The following is a 24,672-nucleotide window of genomic DNA, read 5'->3' on the forward strand; positions in this document are numbered from 1 at the left end:
ATGGTTCAGGAAATATGCGTTTTTATATTTTCCCTCACTGCTCTTGGCGTACTTTACACTATGAACAATGTTCCTGCATTTCAAGAGTGAGTATTTTTTTCCTTTATGTATCCTAATCATATATTTATTACGGATATATACATATATTACATATATTTATTAATTATATTATGTTTGAAAGGCACAAATACGTGCTGATTTGAAAAATTACTTAAATGGATAACATGTTTAGATCTCACACTAATTTCAGTTTGTACAAATCATCATATTGTGTCTTATTTTTAATCTCTTCCACTTGAGGGCAGTGAAAGCATATGGTTTTGTTGGCTAAATAACAGGCTGTTGATTTAGAGCATTTCTTCTTCGACATGAGAGTAATAAAATAAGTCATTGATTTGTCCTATACTCAAGCTATCTTACACCCTAATAAGACATAGCTTGTTATTAATTGTTTGTGTATAAAGTCTGATAGAAACATATTGCATTCACAACATTACACCTATTTAAATGATGTTAGAGCTCTATAAGCTGAGAAAATTGTACACAATGCTCGGCAGACAGTCATTCATATGCAAATCTGTCCTTATAGGCAGGCCTTAATATCACAAAAAGTCATATTTTGTCCTAAAATTGGAAATATTATCTGGCCCTGTTCAAAGCCTTTATTGTATTAAAGAGACAGTTCACCCATTATTGACTTGTTTCAAACCTTAATGAGTTTTTTTCTTCAGTAAAAAAAAAGAAAAAAAAGAAGATATTTTGAAGAAAGTGTTAAACCTGTAACTGTAACTTTATTTATCCTATAATGGAAGCTAATGGTGCCATTTTACAGCTTTCTTCAAAATATCTTTATTTGAGGGTGAGTAAATATCGAGTAAATTAAAATTTTGGGTGAATTATCCCTTCAAACCTTATGCATCAATTTATTAAAAAGTTATAGGGTCATGGACAAAAAAAAAAAAACATAATTTAAAATATAATTTTTTTTTTTACACTTTCACTGACATAGATTTCTTTACCAGCATCAGTCCTAATGATGATGACTACAAAAACAGGGTTTTAAGGATTTTAACCCTTTTTCTGTATATTTTTTCTCAGTATATATAATTACCAGTGAACATCTACATAAATATAAAGACTTATATTACGCTACCGGGCTGTTGAAAGTTTGATTCTGATTGGCTGTTGAACATTCTACACTGTAAAAAAATGCAGGGTTCCACACAATTAATTCCTGTTGTCCCAACACAAGTCGATTAAGTTAACTTAACACTTTTAACAAATGAATGTGGATTGAACATAAAAAATTAAGTTGTCCCTATGAAATCTCAAGAATTTTGTTGTTTCAGCTCATTTTAAATAAGTAGTTTGGACAAATAAAAAAAAAAATACTTTTTTTGAGTGTAATGTGGGCAATTGTTTTCAGATAAATGAACAGTTAAAGTAGTTCCAGGCTGGTCCTTTGATAATATCGTGCTGAATGGTTTTAAGACCCCCGCTTGATTTCACAAGGAAAAGACCCAGAGCAGCATTTTACCACCTATTTTGTATCTTTCTTGACCATGTGACTAAAGCCCAAATGCTGAGACATTCAAACTGACCAATCAACATGTGACCACATCATAAAACCCCCAAAGTCTACATACCAGACCCTGATCTTATCAGTATCTGCCTTTGGAGTCAATATAGACCTTCTTGAGTCAAAAAGACATGTTTTGTCATATAACCAAATCCATATGATAATTTAGCCTCTTACACATTTTCTTCACCTCTTCCTTCATAGTTCTATAGCCTTTGACCGGAAGTTAACACGCACACACTTGTGTCTTGGAAGCTCACCGGCACTATCTTGTGCAACTAGCCCATTTAACAAAGTAAATAATTGTTAAAAAAGCGGTCCTAAATCTCCCTAATCATTGTCCCTATCACTGTTTATGTTACCAAGACAACAACTGATGCATTTGTATTACATTCCAAATGGAACGTTTACTCAAAGAGAACCATTATAGTAGAGTGGAACAGTGGAAAAGCAGCTTTTGACCGCATTGCAGTTCAACATCACTGTGCTGATTGAGTTCATATATTTCACAGTCTACAAAAGTCAAACATTAAATCAAAACAACACAGAAGGCTTTTGATGAGATGCATGAGAAACTAAAACTGCACTCAAGAACAGTTAGAGGACAAAAACCTGACAAACATCTGACAACAGAAGCATCGCAACAGTGTCTTTAGATGCAGTAACCATAGTATAAGTAGAATAATTGACTCTTGTTCATTGAATTATTAGGGAATAATGCACCTTGGGTTAAATATTTCAGTGGTTATACTTCATTTCAACTACGTTACCTTTGGAGGTGAACACACTTTTAGACCCTATTTATAACTATATTTAGCATTGTCCATTTCCCAAAATGCGTTTTATATCAGTCACAAACAGACTGAATTTTGGACAGTTGGATCAAAAGAAGATTTTTGTTTACTCCTGGCATAGGCAGAACAGTCTTTTGCGTCTGTTCAAACACATATTATCTAGCTAATTTAAAAAAATAGTTGGAAATACCATCAAGAATCAATGGAATTTCATTAGTATGTCACTCCATTTCTATGCCACCATCCATTAATCTAAATGAACAACAACAAGCGTCTCTGCTGGAGGCTGTACTGACTCTCAATGACAATAAGAAGTGTTTTCTGCCTGAATTGCTCCTCATACAACAGTAATCACGTCTCAGAAAGGCAGGATGAGCATCACGTGCTTTCCCATCTCATTTGGAGCTCTGGGTGTTGGAATAATTACAGTCCTTGCTGCCAAACCATTCATCTCTGCCCGTTTTCTGGAGACAGGAAAGAGAATGGCTGAATACACGGCGGACAGTAATTGGGGACGAGACTTTGTGCAAAATTAATCAGAAATTATATCATTTTTTTATAAAGTATGCAAAGGTGGTGTCCTTCAAGACATAGGGGTAAATTCTTGATTAAACATTCAATACCTTTTAATATTGTAACAGTAAGAATAATCGGGCCATTGTTATGTCTTTAAGAAAGTGCAAGATAAAGCTTACTCAAGGGATGAAAATCATCAGCGGTGTTTATTGTTGCTTTCTAAATTTTCATTACTCTTCCTTTTATTCTTTTTAAAGTCATCATTTTAAAGCATATGCGCTTGTTGAAGCCGCATGAAATAAGTAAATAAATAAATAAAGTATTGCGAATTTTTCTCTCACAATTTAGAGAAAAAAAAAACTCAGGATTGTGAGATATAAACATAGTACTGTAAACACAATTCTGCGGACACGTTTTATGTATTAAAAGTAAAGCATCATGAAATAGACTTGCAAGTAAAAAAGCGTTAACGTCATTGTTATCGAATCGAATTACGAGTTTTTAGTTTTCTCACAATTCTGATTATTTTTTTTACTAATCGCATGAAGATATTGGACAAAATGTGAGATGTTAATGATCACAATAAAATACATTTGCAAATCGTTGGAAACTATCAACATAGGCTCATTCTGAAAATGTAGCTCTATATAAATTTTTTGGAGATCGCGAATAATGTACCCAGAAGTACGTATGGCTACATTTCGTCTTTAAAACGAACGCTACGGTATGACGCAGTTCATTTTCGCGCTTACCAGCTGACTGCTTACCTCCGTATGGACGGCTTTCCTGCTGTTACCAGTTTGTCCAGTAGCTCGCTATGTACGTTGGCGGACTTGAGACGCAGAGAGGAGATGACCACGACAATGTGGTTTGAGTCTGGTGAAGAAAAAGCGAGCTATAATTTGTGCATACATCTTGCAATTCTGAGTTTAATTGACAAATATTTTGCAATTATTTAAACTTACAATTGTAAAAACATCAGAATTGTGAAATAAAAAGAGGCAATTAACTCTTTTTATTATTAGTATATTCCATAATTTCTTTTTACACATAATTATTACAATCTCATCCTATTTCCATGGATTGTATGCTGTAAAACGCTGAAATCTATTTTATATAATCTAGTTCACAGCAAGCTAAATTTGGTTTAATATTGATTACTGTTTTATATTTTCAGGCCAGTGGTTATTCTTGAAATTGGCGTGGCTGTTCTTGTGGCAGTTTTCCTCTTGGTCTACCTCGCTACGCGCTTCAATCCTCCCAAGGATCCTTTGTTCTATGGTATGATTTGATTGGTTGATTCTTAAAAACACTGAATTATCCACATTCTGCATTTCATCCTGAACTTGTTGCCAAAATTGCATCCTGTTTCATTCGTAGCACAACAGGGGGAAGTACTTGGTTTTTTTTCCCCTCACTGAATGCTAAAGCAATTTAAACCCATTACGACCGGTGCAAAGCTAGAGCTATATAGCATTTCATTGACCTTTCGTGTCACCATAGAAAAGATTGTGGGATATTCTCCCTAATCCCTAAGCTGTGGTATCATTTCCATTATATTGTATTTTTTCAAAAGGAGAAAACGTAGTCATATCAATTCCTTGCGATTAAAGTGATCACTTTTAAGTACTTATTAGCAGATTATTGCTAGAATACTAGCTCTTTATTACTATTGATTATACATTGAAATGTATTTTAAAATAAAATACCAAATACCTCAATTTTAAGTGTATTAAAATAAACTACAAAATACAGCAGCCATAAATGTATCAAAATAAAATACTGTATTTTTGTATTTTGAAAATACTGCTAAATACTTTTACAAGGGAGCATGACATTTTTTCGCAAATCTTCAATAGGCATATTCGATCAATCCCTTCACCATTAAACTGGCTTAGTGCAGTAAACAATGTTTGACAGCAACAGCGTTTCTTTGAGCAAGTTTAAGTCAGCTTCTCCGTCAACTCATTCACTTCTACTAAACATAAAAAAATTTAACTTGTGTTTCTCTTTGATTTTAGTTTAGATTTTGTACAAATTTTATACAGAAAGTATTGTCTTGAAGATGATCCCTTTAATCACTGTAAAAATCATTCAATGCAGATAATGAGCTGGAATATTATACTATATCTCTTGATTGTGAAAATTACCACTATCTCATAAAAGTCTTATATTTTAAAAAAAAGTGCAATTGAAATCTTCAATACTTAATGTAAAATCACAATTTCTGAAAACTACTGTACATGTAATAAACAAAGAAACTTTTACATTTATAAATATTAGCTTGTATGTAACTACAATGTAATTACAATGTAATGACATAATAATTACAATGTAACTACCTTGTAATTACATCCAAGATAAAACTTTGTAATTACATATTACATGTGTACTGTGTATATTTATGTATATAACTACAATTTACAAATACTGTACATGAAATATACAAAAACATTTACATTTATATATATTATCTTGGATGTAACTACAGTGTAACTACAATGTAACGACACAGTAATTTCATAAAAGTTTGTAATTACATATTACATCCATGTGTACTGTGTACATTTAAGTATATACACACTGTACATGAAACATACAAAGAAACACATTGATAAATATTATTTGGCATGTAATTACAATGTAATAGCAATCTAATTACATTCAAGAGAATAGTCAGTAATTACATTACATGTGTTTTGTGTATATTTATGTAAATAAATATAAATACACAAATACAGTACATGTAATCTTTAAAGAAACATTTAAGTTTATAAATATTATCTTGGATGTAACTACAATAGTTACATTGTAATAACAATGTAATGACACAGTAATTGCTCACATGTACAAACATGTTTATAAATCACGATTAAAGTTTGTAATTACATATTGCATACGTGTACTGTGCATATTTTGGTATATAACTGTGAATACTCACTGTACATGAAACATACTAACACGTTTGTAAATCTTGAATGTAAATACAATGTAATTGCAATGTAATGACATAGTAATTACATCCAAGATAAAAGTTTGTAACTACTTATTCCATGTGTACTGTGTATATTTATATAACTATAACGCATAAATACTGAACATGAAATAAACAAAAACACATTTACAATACTATCATAGATGTAATAACAATGTAATAAAAATGTTATAACAATGTAATAACAATGTAATTACATTGTAATTATATTGTAATAACAATGTAATTACATTGTAATTATATTGTTATAACAATGTAATTACATTGTAACTATATTGTTATAACAATGTAATTACATTGTAATTATATTGTTATAACAATGTATTTACATTGTAATTATAGTGTTATAACAATGTAACAACAATGTAATTACATTGTAGTTATAATGTAATGACATAGTAATTACTTCCAAAATTAAAGGTTGTAATTACATATGTACTGCATATATTTACATATAAATACACAAATACTTCACATTAAATATACAAAAAAACATTTGTTCATAAATATTATCTTGGATGTAATTACAATGTAATAGCAGTGTAATTACAATGTAATGACATAGTAATTAGGTTTGTAATTACATGTGGACTGTGTATATTTATGTATACAACTATAAATAAACAAATACTGTACATGCAATATACAAAGAAATGCTTACATTTATAAATATTATCTTGGATGTAACTACAATGTAATGACAGTAACTGCACACAAGATAAATGTTTGTAATCACATATTACATCTCAGATGTATATACAATGTTATAACAATGTAATTACAATGTCATTACATCCAAAATAAAAGTTTGTAATTACATATCGTCGCCTTAGAATTACAGGGTTCTATCTGGGTTCTAAATGATTTTGAGACATTAAGCTTCAAAGATGTGCATTCCATATACTGTAGCAAACAACTGTAACAGCTCTCATTCATACATTAACATGACAGAGACCCTTAAGGTACTCTAAATGTAAATTATCAAAATTCTCTTAAATTTGCAAATTGGGGTAAAAGAAACAGAGCAAATGCAGATAGAACCTTCTCATTCTGAGTCATTTTCCGCTTGGAATTAAAAGGTTCTATCTGGCAAATCATTAATGAAGCATTACTTTTCAAGAAGTACAATGAGTCTGCTTATTTATTTAGTTTAAAATAATGGTGTTGTAACAATATGTTGATGTTTGAGAAAGTTAAATTTTTGCTTTCTATAACATTTAATTCATGTTTTATGAATATTTATTCTTGTTCAAATTAAGCATACAAGGCTGTGCTAAATATTTTGTCCAGTGCAGATGTCATTATGTCATTATTATGTCATTAATATGAATTATATACGTTATATGAATTATTATATTTACTGCATTATTTGCCCCATGAATTAAAGTATTTGCCTTTCAATGCAAATTTAAAGACTTTAAAAGAAAACAGATAATGAGCAAATGAGTTTAATAAACACTGAAAAATGTTTCACCGACTATACACAAATAAAAATATTTCAGATTTAATATAGAATTTTTTTAATAACTGTTTCTTTTTCAACAATGTAAAATTTAACATTTCATCTCAATGTCAAAAAATGCTTCTAAATCATCACATTTACACATTCAATTCAATTCACCTTTATTTGTATAGCGCTTTTACAATGAAGGTTGTGTCAAAGCAGCTTCACATGGAAGATCATAGTAAACTGAAACAGTGTAGTTCAGTTTTTAGAGTTTAAGTTCAGTTCAGTTTTGCTCAGTTCAGTGTGGTTTAATAATCACTACTGAGAGTCCAAACACAATCCATCGATGCGCAGCTCTACAGATCTCGAACCATGCAAGCCAGTGGCGACAGTGGCAAAGAAAAAACTTCACCAATTGGTAAAAGTGAAGAATTAAAAAACCTCGAGAGAAACCAGGCTCACTTTGGCACGACCATTTCTCCTATGGCCAAACGTCTTGTGCGGAGCTGCAGTCTAGGCACACATCTTTTCAGTTTCAGGTTCCTCTCAATTTTTTTGTGGTGTGGCATTATTTAGTCGACTCTGATTTTGTGTTTCTTTCGGGTCTTTCCCGCTGTCAACAGAGCAATTCGGCAAAATGTCAAAGAAAGCTGGTGCCCTGGTGCATGCATTCGAAATGCTGATTGGCTCACAGAAAGAAACTTGTAGAGCCAAGCTAGTGTTAGACTTTGTAAATAACACCTTATTTTATTTTTTAAATAAAAAGTCTTAAAATGTAAACAACTTATAAAAAACATCACATAATGTAAATACGTTCATTTAATAAGAATATGTGAATAACTTAATTTGGACAAAAATGTCACTTAGAAACTTATAACTGTAAGGTGAAGATATCTCAAATAAATAAATAAATAAAAAAGCTCTCTGTTTTTGCTGCCATAAAACCTGAGTTGGAAGACTGGAATATTATTCAATATTTTTGTCTCATACAGTACAGATTAACTATGTCAACGTTTGTAATTAATTATAAAGAGCACCTGCAGATCAAATACTGCCGTCTGAAACAACCAATTAAGTATTGTAGGAATGACCACTGTAGGAGTTTTTTTTAAATGTTTGTCTTATTTCCCTGTCTTATTGTGACTTGCTCCCGAATCTAGCCCTATACCTGTCTGTTACGTTCTTTATATGTGGTGCATTATTTCTATCCATACTCCAAGCATTGATCAACTTTTTCAGTATTCTTCAATTTTCTAGTCTTATCTCAAGCCTTGGCAAATAATTGAAAAAGCACCAATGTAGACTTCCTACAAAGTATTTTACAGTATTTTATAAATACAAAAAATACAAGACACTAAAGTATTTTAAACCCTTTCAAATACAAATTACAAAATACTATTTTGTATTTACAATACATATTTGAAATACTTGTATCATAAATACTGCCCATCCCTGGATATTATTACCTAAATGTACCAAAAAAAAAAAAACCTTTGAGGTACCATTATGGACTCTTCAGATACTAGTATGTACCTTTTGAAAAGGTACTACTCCAGTGACAGCACCTGTCCCTTTATTTCTGACAGTGTAATCGTGTCACATGTGAACGAGATTTAATACATGCTTATGACAATTGTTAAGTATCATGTTGCTCATTCATTCATTCATTCATTCATTCATTCATTCATTCATTCATTCATTCATTCATTCATTTTCTTTTTGGCTTAGTCCCTTTATTACTCTGGGGTCGCCACAGAGGAATAAACAGGGAGAACATGCAAACTCCACACGGAAATGCCAACTGACTCAGGTGGAGCTGCATACATTACAACCAGTCTTCATCTTTGTCATGACAACTTGGCATTAAAAGGAAGCAACATATCTTGATATGAATCTGCCATAACGTATATATACATATATGACTGCAAAAGTACGTTTTATAAAATGTTTAGGTTGTAAAAATCCAAAATACCTACCTGTCTGAAGACACAATTCTCTGAATCAATCCACCTTTTTCGAGCACCCCATGATGCTTTGCTTGAATTATGAAAGTAACTTCTGTTAAACTGTGAACAAAAACACAAATGTTTACAAAATCTGAGTATGACGAGGTGTCGATATTCTCCTCAAAGTTCATCCATCAAATCTTAAAAGGCATCTTATTAGAATCAATAAATTACTTTCAGCAGAATATTTTTGAGTCAAAAAGTCTTTCAACAGGAATATTACAAACTGCATTGTATTGAATATTACTATACTGCAGGGAATATGAAGAAAAAAATTATGTAGAAAACAAAACACAACATGGTGACACGGTGGCTCAGTGGCTAGCACTGTCGCCTCACAGCAAGAAGGTTGCTGGTTTAAATCCCAGTTGGCATTTCTGTGTGGAATTTGTATGTTCTCCTGGGTTTCCTCTGGGTGCTCTGGTTTCCCCCACAGTTCAGACATGCGCTATAGGTGAAATGGGTAAGCTGAATTGGCCGTAGTGTATGTGTGTGGATGAGGGTTTATGGATGTTTCCCAGGAATGGGTTGCAGCTGGATGGGCATCTGCTGTGTGAAACATATGCTGGATAAGTTGGCGGTTCATTCCGCTGTGGCAACCCCTGATGAATAAAGGGACTAAGTCGAAGCAAAATGAATGAATAAACAACACACAACAAACTCAAAAAGAGCTTTTGCTGAGATATGTTAAAATACCATAGTAATGTTATGTTTTGAAGCATAAAAATAAAGCAAAAACTCGAATCACTGTAAAAAGCATAAAAAGAGTAAACTAGCCTTATAATTATTAAGTAAACAAACTATGTGCAGAATTATGAATGGGTTTAATGGGTTTATGTCAATGGGTTAACTGACTTTTTTTTAAAGTAAAATCAACTTGTTGCTTTTAAGGCAATGGGTTTACTCACTATTTTAAAATAACGTAACTAATTACTAGTGCCAGACAGAATCTGCGGATATTTTTGGCTTTTTCCGCGCAGAATTTGTACAAAATATGCAGATTTATGTGGAAGGATTTCGGGAGTATTGTAACAAAAAAATTAATATATGAAATAAACAAGCAACACAGGCTCATTCTGAAAACGTAGCCCTATATACATTTCTGGGGACCGTGAATTATGTAGCCAGAGCTACATGTGGCTGCATTTCATTTTTAAAAGGAATGCTATGGGATGGTATGATGCTTTTTTTATCGCACTTACCAGCCGACCGCTTACCTCCGTATGGACGGCTTTCCCACTGTTACTAGTTTGTCCAGTAGCTCTACAACTTTTATTTAATGTTTACACAAATCCAATTAGATCCACTTATTTGGTAAACAAAACAAGTCTCTTATATAATATTAGAGAAAATATTACTGTACAAACTGTATTGTAAATAAATCATATAAACATTTTCATATTAGTCAATAAAATCACTGAAATTAATTAAAATGATGAATAAATATAAATGTACACACACAAGTAAACAAATAGACTCAATCATTGGCTCAAAATCTGTAAATCTCTGAGTAGATTACGCGTAGGCCTACTAATTGCTTTTAACTGTGCATCTCTCACTCAGTATTCACTATGTATGCGGATTATTTGTGGCGCAAGCTTAATATTGATTTAGTTCAGTTCTTTTGAATGGTAGTTTCACAAAAAGAAAGTGACACCTGTAAGGATGGCTATATCTCTCCTTAATATTAAACCCTGAAAACGGTTAAGGAGCTCCACACGAGACAAGACCACCAAATGGTCAAGCACTAAAACAATAAACTTTCTAATCTGAGAAGAAGATCAGCTAGAAAACCAGTTGTTCGGGTTGTCTCGATCATGCATCCTGAGCCCCCCTCTTTGCCCTGGACTTTACCTTCTCCACCAGAGCAGCTCACTTACATTCCACACAGAATGTTTAAGTTTTTAATATGGTGTATCTTGTGGCTTTATATTCATGTTTGGTGTCATTTTAAATCTCTCTGTGTGATTGGTAAAGTGGTCTTAATTTCACTGTAATATTTTACAATCTCCCTTATATTAGTTAATTTGGGTTTTGACTTTGATAAGATCTTTGCCAGATGCTCCACTCCAGGGCAAATGGTCTTTGTATCAACTCATGACCAGGCAAGAGGCTTGGTGAAGCTTTTATTGTCTTGAATTTATGACGATTTGAGTATTTAGGCAAAGGGTGCAGAAGTGTCTGTGGGATTCTGTAGGCAGGAGACCCCATTGCAGTTTGTGAGTCTCTGAGCTCTGCATCAGGACTTATATGCTGCAATGTATTTCTACACGGTCAGGTATTAATCTCTAACTTAAATGTATCTTCGAATAATTGATGTTGTACAATCTTGATTGGCTTATTTTGTTTAATTATGTGAATTGGAATAGAAAATCTTTGCCTGACAAATAAATGTAAAATTCTTGTTTAACTCTAATATCTCCTGAAATCATTTAAATCTAGTAGATTGTTTAGGCTGATGTTTCCGCAGCTTACGACCAGGATTTGTCATACATTCAGGATCAATGGATGGAGCATGGGCACAGCATTAGAGACCTGATGATTTCTGACAATCACTGACTTAGTATAATATAAATTAGGGGGCTAAATACAACTTCCTTTAAATATGAGCAAGCATGGGGCGGCCAATTATTGCTTAAAGGAAGTAGCTTTCAGTTATATTCTTTGACTAAGCTAAATTAAACTTTTCTTTAAATATGTGCAAGCATGGGGCGGCCTATTATTATTTAAAGGAAATTAGCTTATCGGCTAAGAATCGGAACTGGCGAGGTTGTTGTTATGAAGCGGACAGGAGACAGAGGTAAGGAAACGTTAGGGTGTTTATTGAATGACAACAAGGAGCACATGAAGGATAGCCAGGAGGATCAGGAATGATGTTGGGGTCTTCTCCTCCGTGGCTGGGTAACAGGAATACACGAGGATGGACAGCACACACCAGATACAGCTGACAGAGGATGACACAGACTTGGAAGGACTGGAAGACAGGACGATACGGGAGGACCAGGAAGACTAGGGAGGAATACAAAGAGAACAGGTAAGTAAATCGTTTGTTTAGCTGAGGATGACTACGCTGAGTGGTCGCTCAGTTGTCCGCTTTCGTCGAGACGAGCCCGGACAATGAGCGACTGGAGTGCTGTGCTTTTATCTGGTGCTCGTGAATGTGATGCAGCTGTGTGCTCATTAGAAGTCAGGTGATGGTGATCTTCGTGAGTGGGGATCGTGAGAGCCTGACCAATCCGTGACAGTACCCCCCTCCCCAGGGCCCGCTCCTGAGGGCCGACACCTCCGACGCCGTGGTGGTCTCCCTCTGCCTCTAGGCGCTGGGAACTCAGGGTGGCTCTCATGAAACTCCACCATGAGACTAGGATCGAGAATATCAGCTCTGGGAACCCATGTCCTTTCTTCGGGGCCGTACCCTTCCCAGTCCACCAGGTACTCCAACTGGCCACCACGACGTCGGGAACGCAAGATCTCCTTCACTGCGTAGACGGCTCCTTCTTCTAGGAGCAGTGGAGGAGGGGGTTCCTCTTCGTGGTCAGGCTCTGTGGAGGGAAGAACAGGATCGTGATAGGGTTTCAGGAGTGATACGTGGAATGTAGGGTGAATACGGTAGTGAGAGGGTAATTGTAGTTTGTAGGTGACGGGGTTAACCTGTTCCACGATGGTGAAGGGACCAACAAATCGGGGACTTAACTTGCGAGAGGGCAGTCGCATGCGTATGTCCCGGGTGGATAGCCACACCTTTTGTCCGGGTGTGTATCTGGGTTCTTCAGACCTTCTCCTATCGGCGGTTACCTTGCTTCGACGGACTGCCCTCTGCAGATGTTGATGAGCCTCGTCCCAGACTCTCTCGCTCTCCCGGAACCAGTGATCCACTGCGGGGACATCAGATGGTTCGCCATCCCAGGGAAAGAGCGGTGGTTGGAAGCCCAGGACGCACTGGAATGGCGTGAGTCCGGTGGAGGGTTGCCGCAGTGAATTTTGGGCATATTCTGCCCAGCCCAAATACTGGCTCCAGGAGTTCTGGTGACCACTGCAGAAGGTCCTCAGGAACCGTCCCACCTCCTGAATCTTCCTCTCTGTCTGCCCGTTGGTTTGGGGATGATATCCAGAAGAGAGGCTGACGGCCACACCTAGGAGCTTGAAGAAGGCTTTCCATAGACGTGAGATGAACTGTGGACCTCTGTCCGACACAATATCTTCTGGAATACCAAATGACCTGAAGACTTGATTAAAGATATTGTCGGCAGTTTCAAAGGCTGTGGGAAGACCTTTCAGAGGGATTAGTTTGACAAACTTTGAGAATCTATCTACTATGACTAGAATACAGGTATTACCTTCTGACGAAGGGAGGTCAGTGATAAAGTCCACTCCTAGGTGTGACCAGGGACGGTTCGGAATCGGCAAGGGATGGAGCTTTCCAGCGGGTAGATGACGTGGGCTCTTGGATTGGGCACAGTCCTTACAGCCCTGAACATATTGCCTCACATCCCTTGCCATGTTTGGCCACCAGAATCGTTGGGATACTAGCGAGAGAGTATCGTTGATCCCTGGATGTCCAGTGCCTAGCGAGGTATGTAAGGAGTGGATCAGATCTACCCGGTGTTCAGGTGGTATGAACTGCCGATGAGGAGGGCATCCCGGCGGAGCAGGAGCTTCCGGAGTGGCAACGACTGGAGGAGCGTTCCAGGTGATCGGACAAATGGAGATGTGTTCGGGAAGAATCTTCGTTGGGAGTTCTTCATGATCGTGATGCTCGTGTAAACGAGAGAGAGCGTCTGCTCTTAGATTCTTGGGTCCTGGACGATAGGAAATGGAGAAATCAAAACGTGAGAAGAAAAGTGACCATCTGGCTTGACGTGGACATAGTCTCTTGGCCTCTTTGATGTACTGGAGGTTTTTGTGATCTGTGATCACCTGGAACGGATGTTTGGCTCCCTCCAACCAGTGACGCCACTCCTCCAAGGCTAGCTTGATTGCTAGAAGCTCCCTGTCTCCTATGCTGTAATTCTGCTCCGCCGGGCTCAACTTCCGAGAGAAATAGGCACAGGGATGCAGTCGGGGCGGTGTATCATGATGTTGAGATAATACTGCCCCGACGCCGGTGGTGGATGCGTCCACTTCCACCACGAAAGGAAGATTTGGGTCAGGATGAGTCAGGAGTGGGGCCCTTGTGAACTCCTTCTTAAGAAGGCGGAAGGCTGCGGCTGCTTCTTTGGTCCACTCCAGTCCTTTGGGTTTACCCTTGAGGAGATTAGTGAGAGGTGATGTAATCCTGCTGTAGTCCTTGATAAATCGTCTATAAAAGTTAGCAAACCCAAGAAACCTCTGGAGCTCCTTAATGGAAGTGGGTTCTGACCAGGATAGAACAGCCTCAATTTTCTTCCCATCCATACGTATACCGGTTTGGTCAATGATGTATCCCAGGAAATGAATCGACTTCTGGTGGAATGAGCATTTCTCCGCTTTGAGGTAGAGGTGATGTTCTCTCAATGTGTGTAGGACCTCCGCAACGTGTTGGCGATGTTCGGCCTCACTCCGGGAGTAAATGAGGATGTCATCTATGTACACTATTACACAGTGGTGAAGAAACTCCCGGAGGACTTCATGAATGAAGTTTTGGAATACGGAGGGGGCGTTGACCAGACCGTAAGGCATGACCTCATATTCATAGTGGCCAGTAGGGGTCACGAATGCTGTCTTCCATTGGTCCCCCTCACGTATTCTTATCAGATTATACGCGCTGCGGAGGTCCAATTTAGTGAAGACTTTAGCTTCTCGGAGCTGTTCCAAAGCGGCTGGTACCAGAGGAAGGGGATATCGGTATTTTACTGTACCGTTATTTAGGACCCTGTAGTCGATGCATGGACGCAGCCCTCCGTCCTTCTTGGCCACAAAGAAGAAGCTTGAGGCGGCTGGTGATTTTGAGTGACGTATGTACCCCTGACTCAGAGCCTCCCTTATGTAATCTTCCATTGCCTGATTCTCTGGAAGCGAGAGCGGGTAGATCCTACCTCTTGGCAACTGGGCATCTGGAACTAGGTCGATCGCGCAGTCCCATGGCCGATGCGGCGGTAGCTGGGAAGCTCTCTTGGGGCAGAAGACATCATGAAAGGAGCTGTACTCCTTAGGAATGTGGATAGACTGCTTCTCAGGAGGGCTCTCGACCGATGTTGCAAACAAAGAAATGGGGTTCCGACCTTGAAGAGGGAGATTTGGAAAACAGGCAGGTGTACATCCAGATCCCCATTTCTTTATCTCTCCTGTGCCCCAAGAGATGATGGGATCGTGCTTCACCAGCCACGGGCGCCCTAGAATGATGTCCATATTTGCACCCTCCAGAACCAGAAATTGAATCCTCTCTTGATGTAACACCCCCACTTGAAGAAGGATGTCTTCGCATTGTCGATGGATACGGGTCGAAGATCGAGTGCACTGGGTTATCGGTTGTATCTGGTATATATGCGAGGACGCCTCAGTACGGAGGTGGAGTTGACGACAGAGGGATTGGGAGATGAAGTTCCCTGCTGACCCGGAGTCGATGAGGGCTGTGACAAGGAGAGAAATAGAGGCAGTAGTTATTTGTACGGTGGTAGTAAGTGGTTTACATTGTTCAATATTCGTACTGAATACACTCACTGAAGTCCGAATGGGACGAAGGGGACACTCCATACGGGTGTGTCCACTGACACCGCAGTATAGACACAGACCCCGGGTCAGCCTCCTCTGTCGTTCCGCTGATGTCAGTCTTCCAGACTCTATTATCATGGGTTCTGGTTCTGGAGAGGCTGTTGACTCAGGCGATTGGAGGAGTGCAGACGAGGGGGTGATGGTGTCCTGTTGATAGGAACGAAGACGATCGGAACATCGGAGAGAATGTTGGATGAATCTCTCCAGACCCATTGTATCATCTAATGTGGCCAGTTGGATTCGGAGAGTGGGTTCCAAGCCGAGCCGGTACGTGGTCAACAACGATCTCTCATTCCATCCACTTGCAGCTGCTAGAGTGCGAAACCGGAGAGCATATTCCTGTGTAGATAGAGTACCTTGCTTTAGATGATACAGCTGCTCTCCAGCGGCTACTTCCCCATCAGAACGTCCAAACACCTCTTTGAAATACTCCGTGAAGGTAGTGATGGAATTCATGACCGGCCCGGCTTGGTTCCAGATCGTCTCAGCCCATTTAAGTGCAGGTCCAGAGAGTAGAGATACGATGTAGGCGATCTTTGACTTATCTGTGGGATATAGAGAAGGTTGCATTTCGAATATGAGGGAACATTGTAACAGAAAACCATTGCACTCCCCCGCTCCGCCTGAGTAGGGCGCTGGTCGGGCCATGGGACTGGAAGGAAGGGCCGAAGAAGAAACTGTGGAGGCGGAAGTGCTCGGTGCTGGTGGTGCGTTGGAAAGTGGAGCTGGTGGCTGTAGAATCCGCTTCAACTGGTCCACCAGCTCTTGAAAGTGATCGGGGGTGCTCATGTTGTCGTCGTTATTGGTCCGGGCTTCTGTTATGAAGCGGACAGGAGACAGAGGTAAGGAAACGTTAGGGTGTTTATTGAATGACAACAAGGAGCACATGAAGGATAGCCAGGAGGATCAGGAATGATGTTGGGGTCTTCTCCTCCGTGGCTGGGTAACAGGAATACACGAGGATGGACAGCACACACCAGATACAGCTGACAGAGGATGACACAGACTTGGAAGGACTGGAAGACAGGACGATACGGGAGGACCAGGAAGACTAGGGAGGAATACAAAGAGAACAGGTAAGTAAATCGTTTGTTTAGCTGAGGATGACTACGCTGAGTGGTCGCTCAGTTGTCCGCTTTCGTCGAGACGAGCCCGGACAATGAGCGACTGGAGTGCTGTGCTTTTATCTGGTGCTCGTGAATGTGATGCAGCTGTGTGCTCATTAGAAGTCAGGTGATGGTGATCTTCGTGAGTGGGGATCGTGAGAGCCTGACCAATCCGTGACAGTTGTGTCCGTGAGCAGATGTAACTGGCCAGCATACTGACTCTAAGCGACTTCGGGTAAATGATGAACCATTACTTGAGAATAAGGATTTATTAGGTTAATCAATCTAAATTAGACCGAATCACAACCTATAAGGTAATCAGCTTGAATTAGATAAATATAAAATTATTATAAATTGGAGTCAGATTACAATTCGGAGTTGGAAACAAATTAAAATAAATCTTAATGAATAAAAATATTTCTTTTCACATGTGCTAAAAGGCTTACATGCATTTAACCTTCACCCATGCTGTTAGTTCCGTCATAGGAAAATAGATGGGCCTTTACACACCCATAATTTGAAAGGCAGTAGTCATGTGGAATTAACATGCTCATCTTCCCCTTTCATTCATTCATTCATTCATTCATTCATTCATTCATTCATTCATTCATTTTCTTTTTGGTTTAGTCCCTTTATTAATCTGGAGTTGCCACAGTGGAATGAACCGCCAACTTATCCAGCATATGTTTTTACGCAGCGGATGCCCTTCCAGCTCCAACCCATCACTGGGAAACATCCCTACACACTCATTCACACACATACACTCCGGAATTCACCTATACCACACGTCTTTAGACTTTTGGGGGAAACCAGAGCATTCGGAGGAATCCCAAAAGAACACAGGGGGAACATGCAAACTCCACACAGAAATGCCAACTGACCCAGCTGAGGCTCGAACTAGCAACCTTCTTGCTGTGAAGAGAACGTGCTACCCTCTGTGCCACCGTGCAGCCCTTTCCCTTAATGAATCCAGTGAAAAAGCTTTTTAAAAATGTAATGGAAAAATTTCTGCTTAAGATAGCAGGGCAAATATGGGTTAAAGTGAGTCAGATGTGGCGATGTCATCCTGCACAGCACGTCGCTCAACCCCTGCCGTGATGAAGGAGGCTGTAATTCCCCTATCGCACCTGCAGTGGGTAAACTAAACCAAGACCCCTATGGATTAAAAGGTCTTGGGGAGAAAAAGGGAAGCGAGAAAGACGGATATGGAGAATGCCACTATCAGACTGTGTATCTGTGCTCGGCGGATGTCTTTTTGAGCAGTCATATCTGCGCAACTGTCAGTCAGATACTCATGGATGCTTTAAGAATGGCAGTGGACAATATCTCGTCTGGCAATCCAGCCATGAAATTGGATACAAGAAAAAAAAGTACTTGTTATAATAACCCACCTGCCTTTACTTTTACACCGCTGGCTTCCTTCACAATATGTAGTTAAATTCCTCCTGAAAACTTCCCTCTGAAAAGAGTACAAAAGGAGTGGATAACTTAAGGATGAAAATGTATCGAACTCAAAATATACTATAGTTAATTGTGTATTTTACAGAAAAGAGCAGCGTGAACATTCCGCTAAGCTTCTCCTTTTGTCTTCTATAAAAAAAGTCATTAGGGTGAATGGAAGCTTACTTTTGTATGATTGAAGAGTATTAAAGGAGTGGATAACATAAGTATGAAAAATGAACCAACTCAAATTATATTCTAGTTAACTGTGTATTTTATGGAAAAAAGCAGCATGAACATTCCGCAAAGCATCTCTATTTGTCTTCAACAAAAAAAGTCATTGGAGTAAATGGAAGCTTATTTTTAACTTTTGTATTATTGAAAAGTATTAAAGGAGTGGATAAATTAAGCATGAAAAATGATCTAACTCAAATGATAGATAATTGTGTATTTTATGGAAAAGAGCAGCATGAACATTCTGCAAAGCTTTTCTTTTTGTCTTTTACAAAAATGTAATTGGATTGAATGGAAGCTTATTTTTAACTTTTGTATTACTGAAGAGTATTAAAGGATTGGATAACTTACGTATAAAAAATGCGTAATTCTAAGAAAAAAAAGTCTGAATAATTTGATGAAAATAAATATGAATAGCAGTTGTGAAGATTTGCAAGTTGTTATCGAAACTGTGAGAAAGAGTCATAATTCTGAAAAAAAAAGTGTCAGAATTGCAGAATAAAAGTCACAATTACCTTTTTTTCATGTTTCTATTCTGAGACAGAAATGAGCTTCCAGAGGAACGGCATGAGGATAAGTAAATGATGACAGAGTTTTCATGTCTAGGTGAACTATTCCTTTAAATCCTGTGTCTGAGCTTTCAGCGGTGACATTTACAGTCATTATTTTTCTCCTCCGTGCTTAAGAAATTTCTTTCTTCGTGTCCCCTGCCACTCATTATTTGTCACCCAGACGCTTAGGAAATGCCACATGGGGTATTCGCTGTCTCCACAAAGTGCCCTTTTGGCACAGCTGCACTTTAAATGTGGAAAAAACCCCTCCAAATATACATTTTTTGTTCACACCTCCGCTAGCAGATATCATTATCCTCTTTCACCTTTGTAGAAATCAATAGTCGGTAAGAAAGTAGTCTTTTTTAATAAAGAGAGTGAGGATAAAGGTAGTCCGGTTAACTCTTGATATGGCATTGGAGTGTTCTGAAACATCTTATTAGTGGGCTTTTTTTTCTCTCAGCACATCACAGAAGGCTTAGAGTTAAAGACGAAAACATTTCAGTTCAGTGTTTCGCAAGAGCCAATAAAGCCAAGCTCAAAATCCCACTGAGAGAGATGTGTTTCCTTGTAAAGCCTGCAATTAAGAAAGGGAACAAAGTGATTGGAAATTTCACTTTCATTATAGCCAAGAGAAACTGTCACTTACTGAAGAATAAACAGTTTCATTGTTTGATTTCAGACCAGTTTTTATACTTATAGGGCTCTATTTTAATGATCTAGGCACATAGTCTAAAGCGCATGGCCCAAAAGTATTAAGTGCATGTCCGAATACACTTTTGCTGTTTTAGGGATGGAAAAATATGCTTTGCGCCCGGGCGCATGATCTAACAGGGTTGTGCTTATTCTCTTAATAAGTTATGGGTGTGTTTTGAGCATAACGTCCATTAAACCAGTCTCATCCCATTCCCTTTAAGAGTCAGACCGTGAATAATGTAGCCGGGGGTACGTATGGTACGTCATTTTTTTTTAAACGAACGATATGGGGCGGTGTGACGTCGTTCCTTTTTGCGCTTACTGGCTGACCCCGTGTGGAGGGCTTTCCCGCCGCAACCAGTTTGTCCAGTTAGCTTGTCGTGTACGTCGGCAACTTGGCGGACTTAAGACGCCGAGAGGAGATGACCACGACAGCGACGGGGTTCGAGTCTGGGGAAGTGCGGTTCCAAAAATCAGTTAAGACAAAAACAGAATCCAAAACATAAAATGAACGCGTGAATAACAGGGTGAGAACGTGGCAAGAAACGTGGTAAAAAAACAGACGAGGGCTTTTATTTTTCTGGACGGCTTTTGTAAATCGTTGGTTGGGTTTTAGGGAAGTAAGTGGGTGGGTGGGTCAATCAATAAAATTGGTTGGGTTTAGGGAAGGCGGAGGGTGGGTCTGTTGATTGGTCAGCCGGCCAGTCAGTCATCCAGTCATTCAGCCAGTCAGATAGACGCTCGATCGACAGCGGCCTCTGGTGGGTTTACGCGAGAACAGTGGGCGCGAACAGCACGGCGAGAAAAATTTGATATATGAAAAAGTGCACACAGCGGTCTCTTGTGGATTCGTGAAACCAAAAATTGCAAAAATATGTACCTCCCGGGACATATTTCGCGGTCTCCAGAAACGTCCACAGGACTATATACAGTCAGCTGGTCAGCAGTGTACAGTATATCTCACTTATTACGTGACTGCATGACTAATAAAAATAAGCAAGTGTAAACTCAATATAGGGCAGTACGGTGGCTCAATGGTTAGCACTGTTGCCTCACAGCAAGAAGGTCTCTGGTTCAAGTCCCGGCTGGGTCAATTGGGATTTCTGTCTGGAGTTTGTATGTTCTTCCCATGTTTGCGTGAGTTTCCTGCGGGAGTACCCTCCACAGTCTAAAGACGCGTTATAAGTGAATTGGGTAAATAAAGTTGGCCATAGTGCGTGTGAATGTGAGAGTGTATGGGTATTTGTAGTAGTAGTAGTGCTAAAAATATTGCCAGACTAGGAATCTTTTCATTCTCTGATATGGTCTTGTGTAGGGTTACAATACTGCAAGATCCAACAAAGCTCCAGTTGTAAAATTAAATAAAAAAATTAAATTCAAACTTAAGTCAACACTGAAAAAAGTGTTGCATGCAAAACTGTTGCAAACGATTTATTTTTGTTGAATTTAAACAAACAAATTAAATATAATAATGTTCAACTTAATTTGTTTGTTTAAATTCAGCCCAAATAAATTGTTTACAACCACTTAACGTAAAAAATTGAGTAAATCCAAGGAATCATCTTTGAATAATTTTTTCAGTGAAGTCTTGAGAGACGATGTTATGGTTACAATGTTACAATTTCTCACTAATTACAGAAAACATACTTACTGTACACCACAACAATGAAAGCAATCAAAAACAAAACAAAAACAAACAGATAAGTATTACTGAATTTATTGAATTTGTTTCCAGTTTTTGCAGAGTTTTCCTTCACGTGTGTCATTGACCTCACGAGTGCCCTAGAATATGATGGCTTCACCTCTGGGTTCATGGAGTTCTACCAGAAAACGGTCAGTATAATGACATGAGGAGAAAGACAAGTTGATCTTATCGATTGCCAGTCTAAACCTTACTCGTCTAACGATGGTTCTGCTGGTTCTCCAGGGGGAGCCTTATCTCGGTACACCCTATGCTATCATGATGTGCTACTGGGATGGTATTGTACACTTCATCTTTTACCTGATACTGATACACCGCATGTCAAACAGGTTTGTAACACTCTGTTCAGTATTTTAGTTATAAATGGAAAAAAAATGTCTTTTAAGACTTGAATTATTACATAATCGACAAGACTACATTAGGTTAGACAAATGGTTCAGTCAAAAACAAAAAACCTTTGCTGCTTGATCAAACTAATTATTTAATGTGAGTTGAACTAACATAATTCTTATATTTTTTTAGGGGCAAGTTTTTTATGTTCAATCCACTTAAATTTGTAAAATAATAAAGTTAACTTAATTTATTTGTGTTGGGACAACATAAAGGAATTGAGTACAACCCTGCATTGTTTACAGTGTAACACTTTACAATAACTGCACAGTATGAATCATTTATTGAGCATTAGCATATTGTTATTTTATCAGTTGCGAAGCATAACCTCTACACTAATAGGATTAGTAAACAGTTTCATGAATACAGCTATACAAATTGCATAGTGTATAATGTGCTTAATTATTGATTTTTCATACTTTGTTAATGGTTCATTTTTTACTCCTGACCATTTACTCCTTTACTCCAAACCAGTTATTTAAGAGAAGTCAGTGGTTTTTAAGATCATTCAGAATGAGTCAGTAAATGATTAATAAACTATTCAAATGAACATATATATATATTTTTCAGGTGTGTAGTAATAGTTAATCTGTATGTTACCAAATGCTTTATTAACACAAATTCCTACAGTTTTGTGAGTTCTTCTATGCTATGATATTACAAACAGAAAGAGATGAACGGCAGAGTGACTCAGAACAAAAGAAAAATCATTTCAAGATGCAAAAATGAAATGGTGTCAAATGAAAAAGTAATCTTTGTAATCTCATTTATAAATAAAAGTATTGTACAGTTTTAAAATCGCTGAATACACTGTAAAAAAGGTTGGGTTCCACACAATCGATTTGTGTTGGGACAACATTAAGAAATTAAGTTACAGTAACTTGTACGTTTGTTATGATCACTGGAGAACACTCCCTGTCATTAAATCGAACTATAAATCCCATCATGCCCTTCAGTCACACACCTGTTTCATTTTATCAATCCTGATCAGCTTCAGCTGTGTGTGTGTGTGTGTGTGTGTGTGTGTGTGTGTGTGTGTGTGTGTGTGTGTGTGTGTGTGTGTGTGTGTGCGTGTGCATGTGCGTGTGTCATGATGGGAGTTCTCCAGTGATCTGCAAGAGCTAGATAACCGGTGATCATAATTTTGTTTTTTACAAATTTAAGTGGATTAAACATAAAACAATTAAGTTGCCCCCCCAAAAATCCCCTCTCTAGAATTGTGTTGCTCAGCTTATTTTAAAGAAATAGTTTGAACAAACAGAAAATGTAATTTTTTGAGTGTAGCACTGGAATATTTGTTGTTGTGTATATATATAAATAAATATGCTGTTGTTTTATCAAATTTTCTTTCGGATTTTGACACCTCTGTCATTGACACGATGTTGAGCTGTTTTTATATACTGCTTACTATTGTTTATTAATATAGATTTTATATTTAACAAATAACAAATTTAGTATTGCTTAATAAATGATTCATAGTGTGCAATTATTATAAAATAAGCTGGATGCTCCTAAATTAGAGCATAACATCCTATAGTATCCAGTATTCTAGTTAGAAATGAATAAGCTTTTTCTTTTCTTTATTATTATATAATTATATATATATATATATATATATATATATATATATATATAATATAAACCAACATGCCTATATTAGATGAGACCAACTAAAAATTAATTACATTGGAAGGAATTGGTTCCATAAAAAATAAGATTATGAATCTGGCAAGCATAACTACAAGCTGCGAGTGTGATGTTTAAAAAAGGGGTGGATGTTCCTAAATTAGTGTCTACTATCATCCCAGACAACAATACCGCACATTGGGGCTTTTTTGGGCTGGATCGCTGTGCGCCAACATGATTGTGTTTGTACCTGGAATCGTGGTTGGTGAGTCAAAGTAAATAAAACATCAAAAACGCTGCTGAATATTATAGACGATTCCTTCTCAAACACATTTTGTATGCAGGTGAATATGGCTCTGAGATCCGCCCTGCCTATTGGCTTAACATGCCCTTTCTGTTGGTGCCAATATGGGGAGCCGTGTCTTTTTTCTCCAGGCCCAGAGATATGCGATTTGTGGGCGCAGACAAGGTAAAACACTACATGTTAACCAATGGTTAGTAATGAGAATCAGAAACATTCAAACAATGGTGTTTGTGTCCATCAGGCTGAACGTGAGCAGAAAAAGGCTTTAATATGGCGCCCCCTGGATCTGCTTTTTGTGGTATATCTACTAGCTGTCATGGGATTTACTATTTTTAGAGGACTGGTGAGTTGGTGGTAACTATATGTCTGACTTATGATTTCTAAGGCCCTGATATGAACATGATCTGATCATGTGGTTGTAAGCTGCTTTTACCTGGTATTAACATATATTGTAATGCAGTGTTTCTCAACCACGTTTCTGGAGGACCACCAGCTCTGCACATTTTCTATGTGTCCTTAACCAAACAGACCTGATTCAGACCATCAGCTCATTAGCAGAGACTGAAAGACCTGTAATGGGTGTGACAGACAAAGGA

At 37.9% G+C, this 24,672-nt stretch overlaps 1 protein-coding gene across 1 annotated transcript in view; it reads left to right on the plus strand.

The window, feature by feature from the left end:
- Positions 1 to 24,672, plus strand: part of tm6sf2b (transmembrane 6 superfamily member 2b) — a 36,334-nt gene continuing 11,662 nt past the window's right edge. Inside the window, exons 1-7 of the mRNA XM_056447981.1 lie at positions 1 to 86; positions 4,067 to 4,170; positions 21,790 to 21,887; positions 21,982 to 22,085; positions 23,955 to 24,037; positions 24,117 to 24,241; positions 24,318 to 24,419. Coding sequence (XP_056303956.1) covers positions 1 to 86; positions 4,067 to 4,170; positions 21,790 to 21,887; positions 21,982 to 22,085; positions 23,955 to 24,037; positions 24,117 to 24,241; positions 24,318 to 24,419 — 702 coding nt within the window. The remainder of the gene's footprint in view (positions 87 to 4,066; positions 4,171 to 21,789; positions 21,888 to 21,981; positions 22,086 to 23,954; positions 24,038 to 24,116; positions 24,242 to 24,317; positions 24,420 to 24,672) is intronic.

The sequence above is a fragment of the Danio aesculapii genome, chromosome 22 (genome assembly GCF_903798145.1).
Source record: "Danio aesculapii chromosome 22, fDanAes4.1, whole genome shotgun sequence".
Classification (NCBI taxonomy): domain Eukaryota; kingdom Metazoa; phylum Chordata; class Actinopteri; order Cypriniformes; family Danionidae; genus Danio; species Danio aesculapii.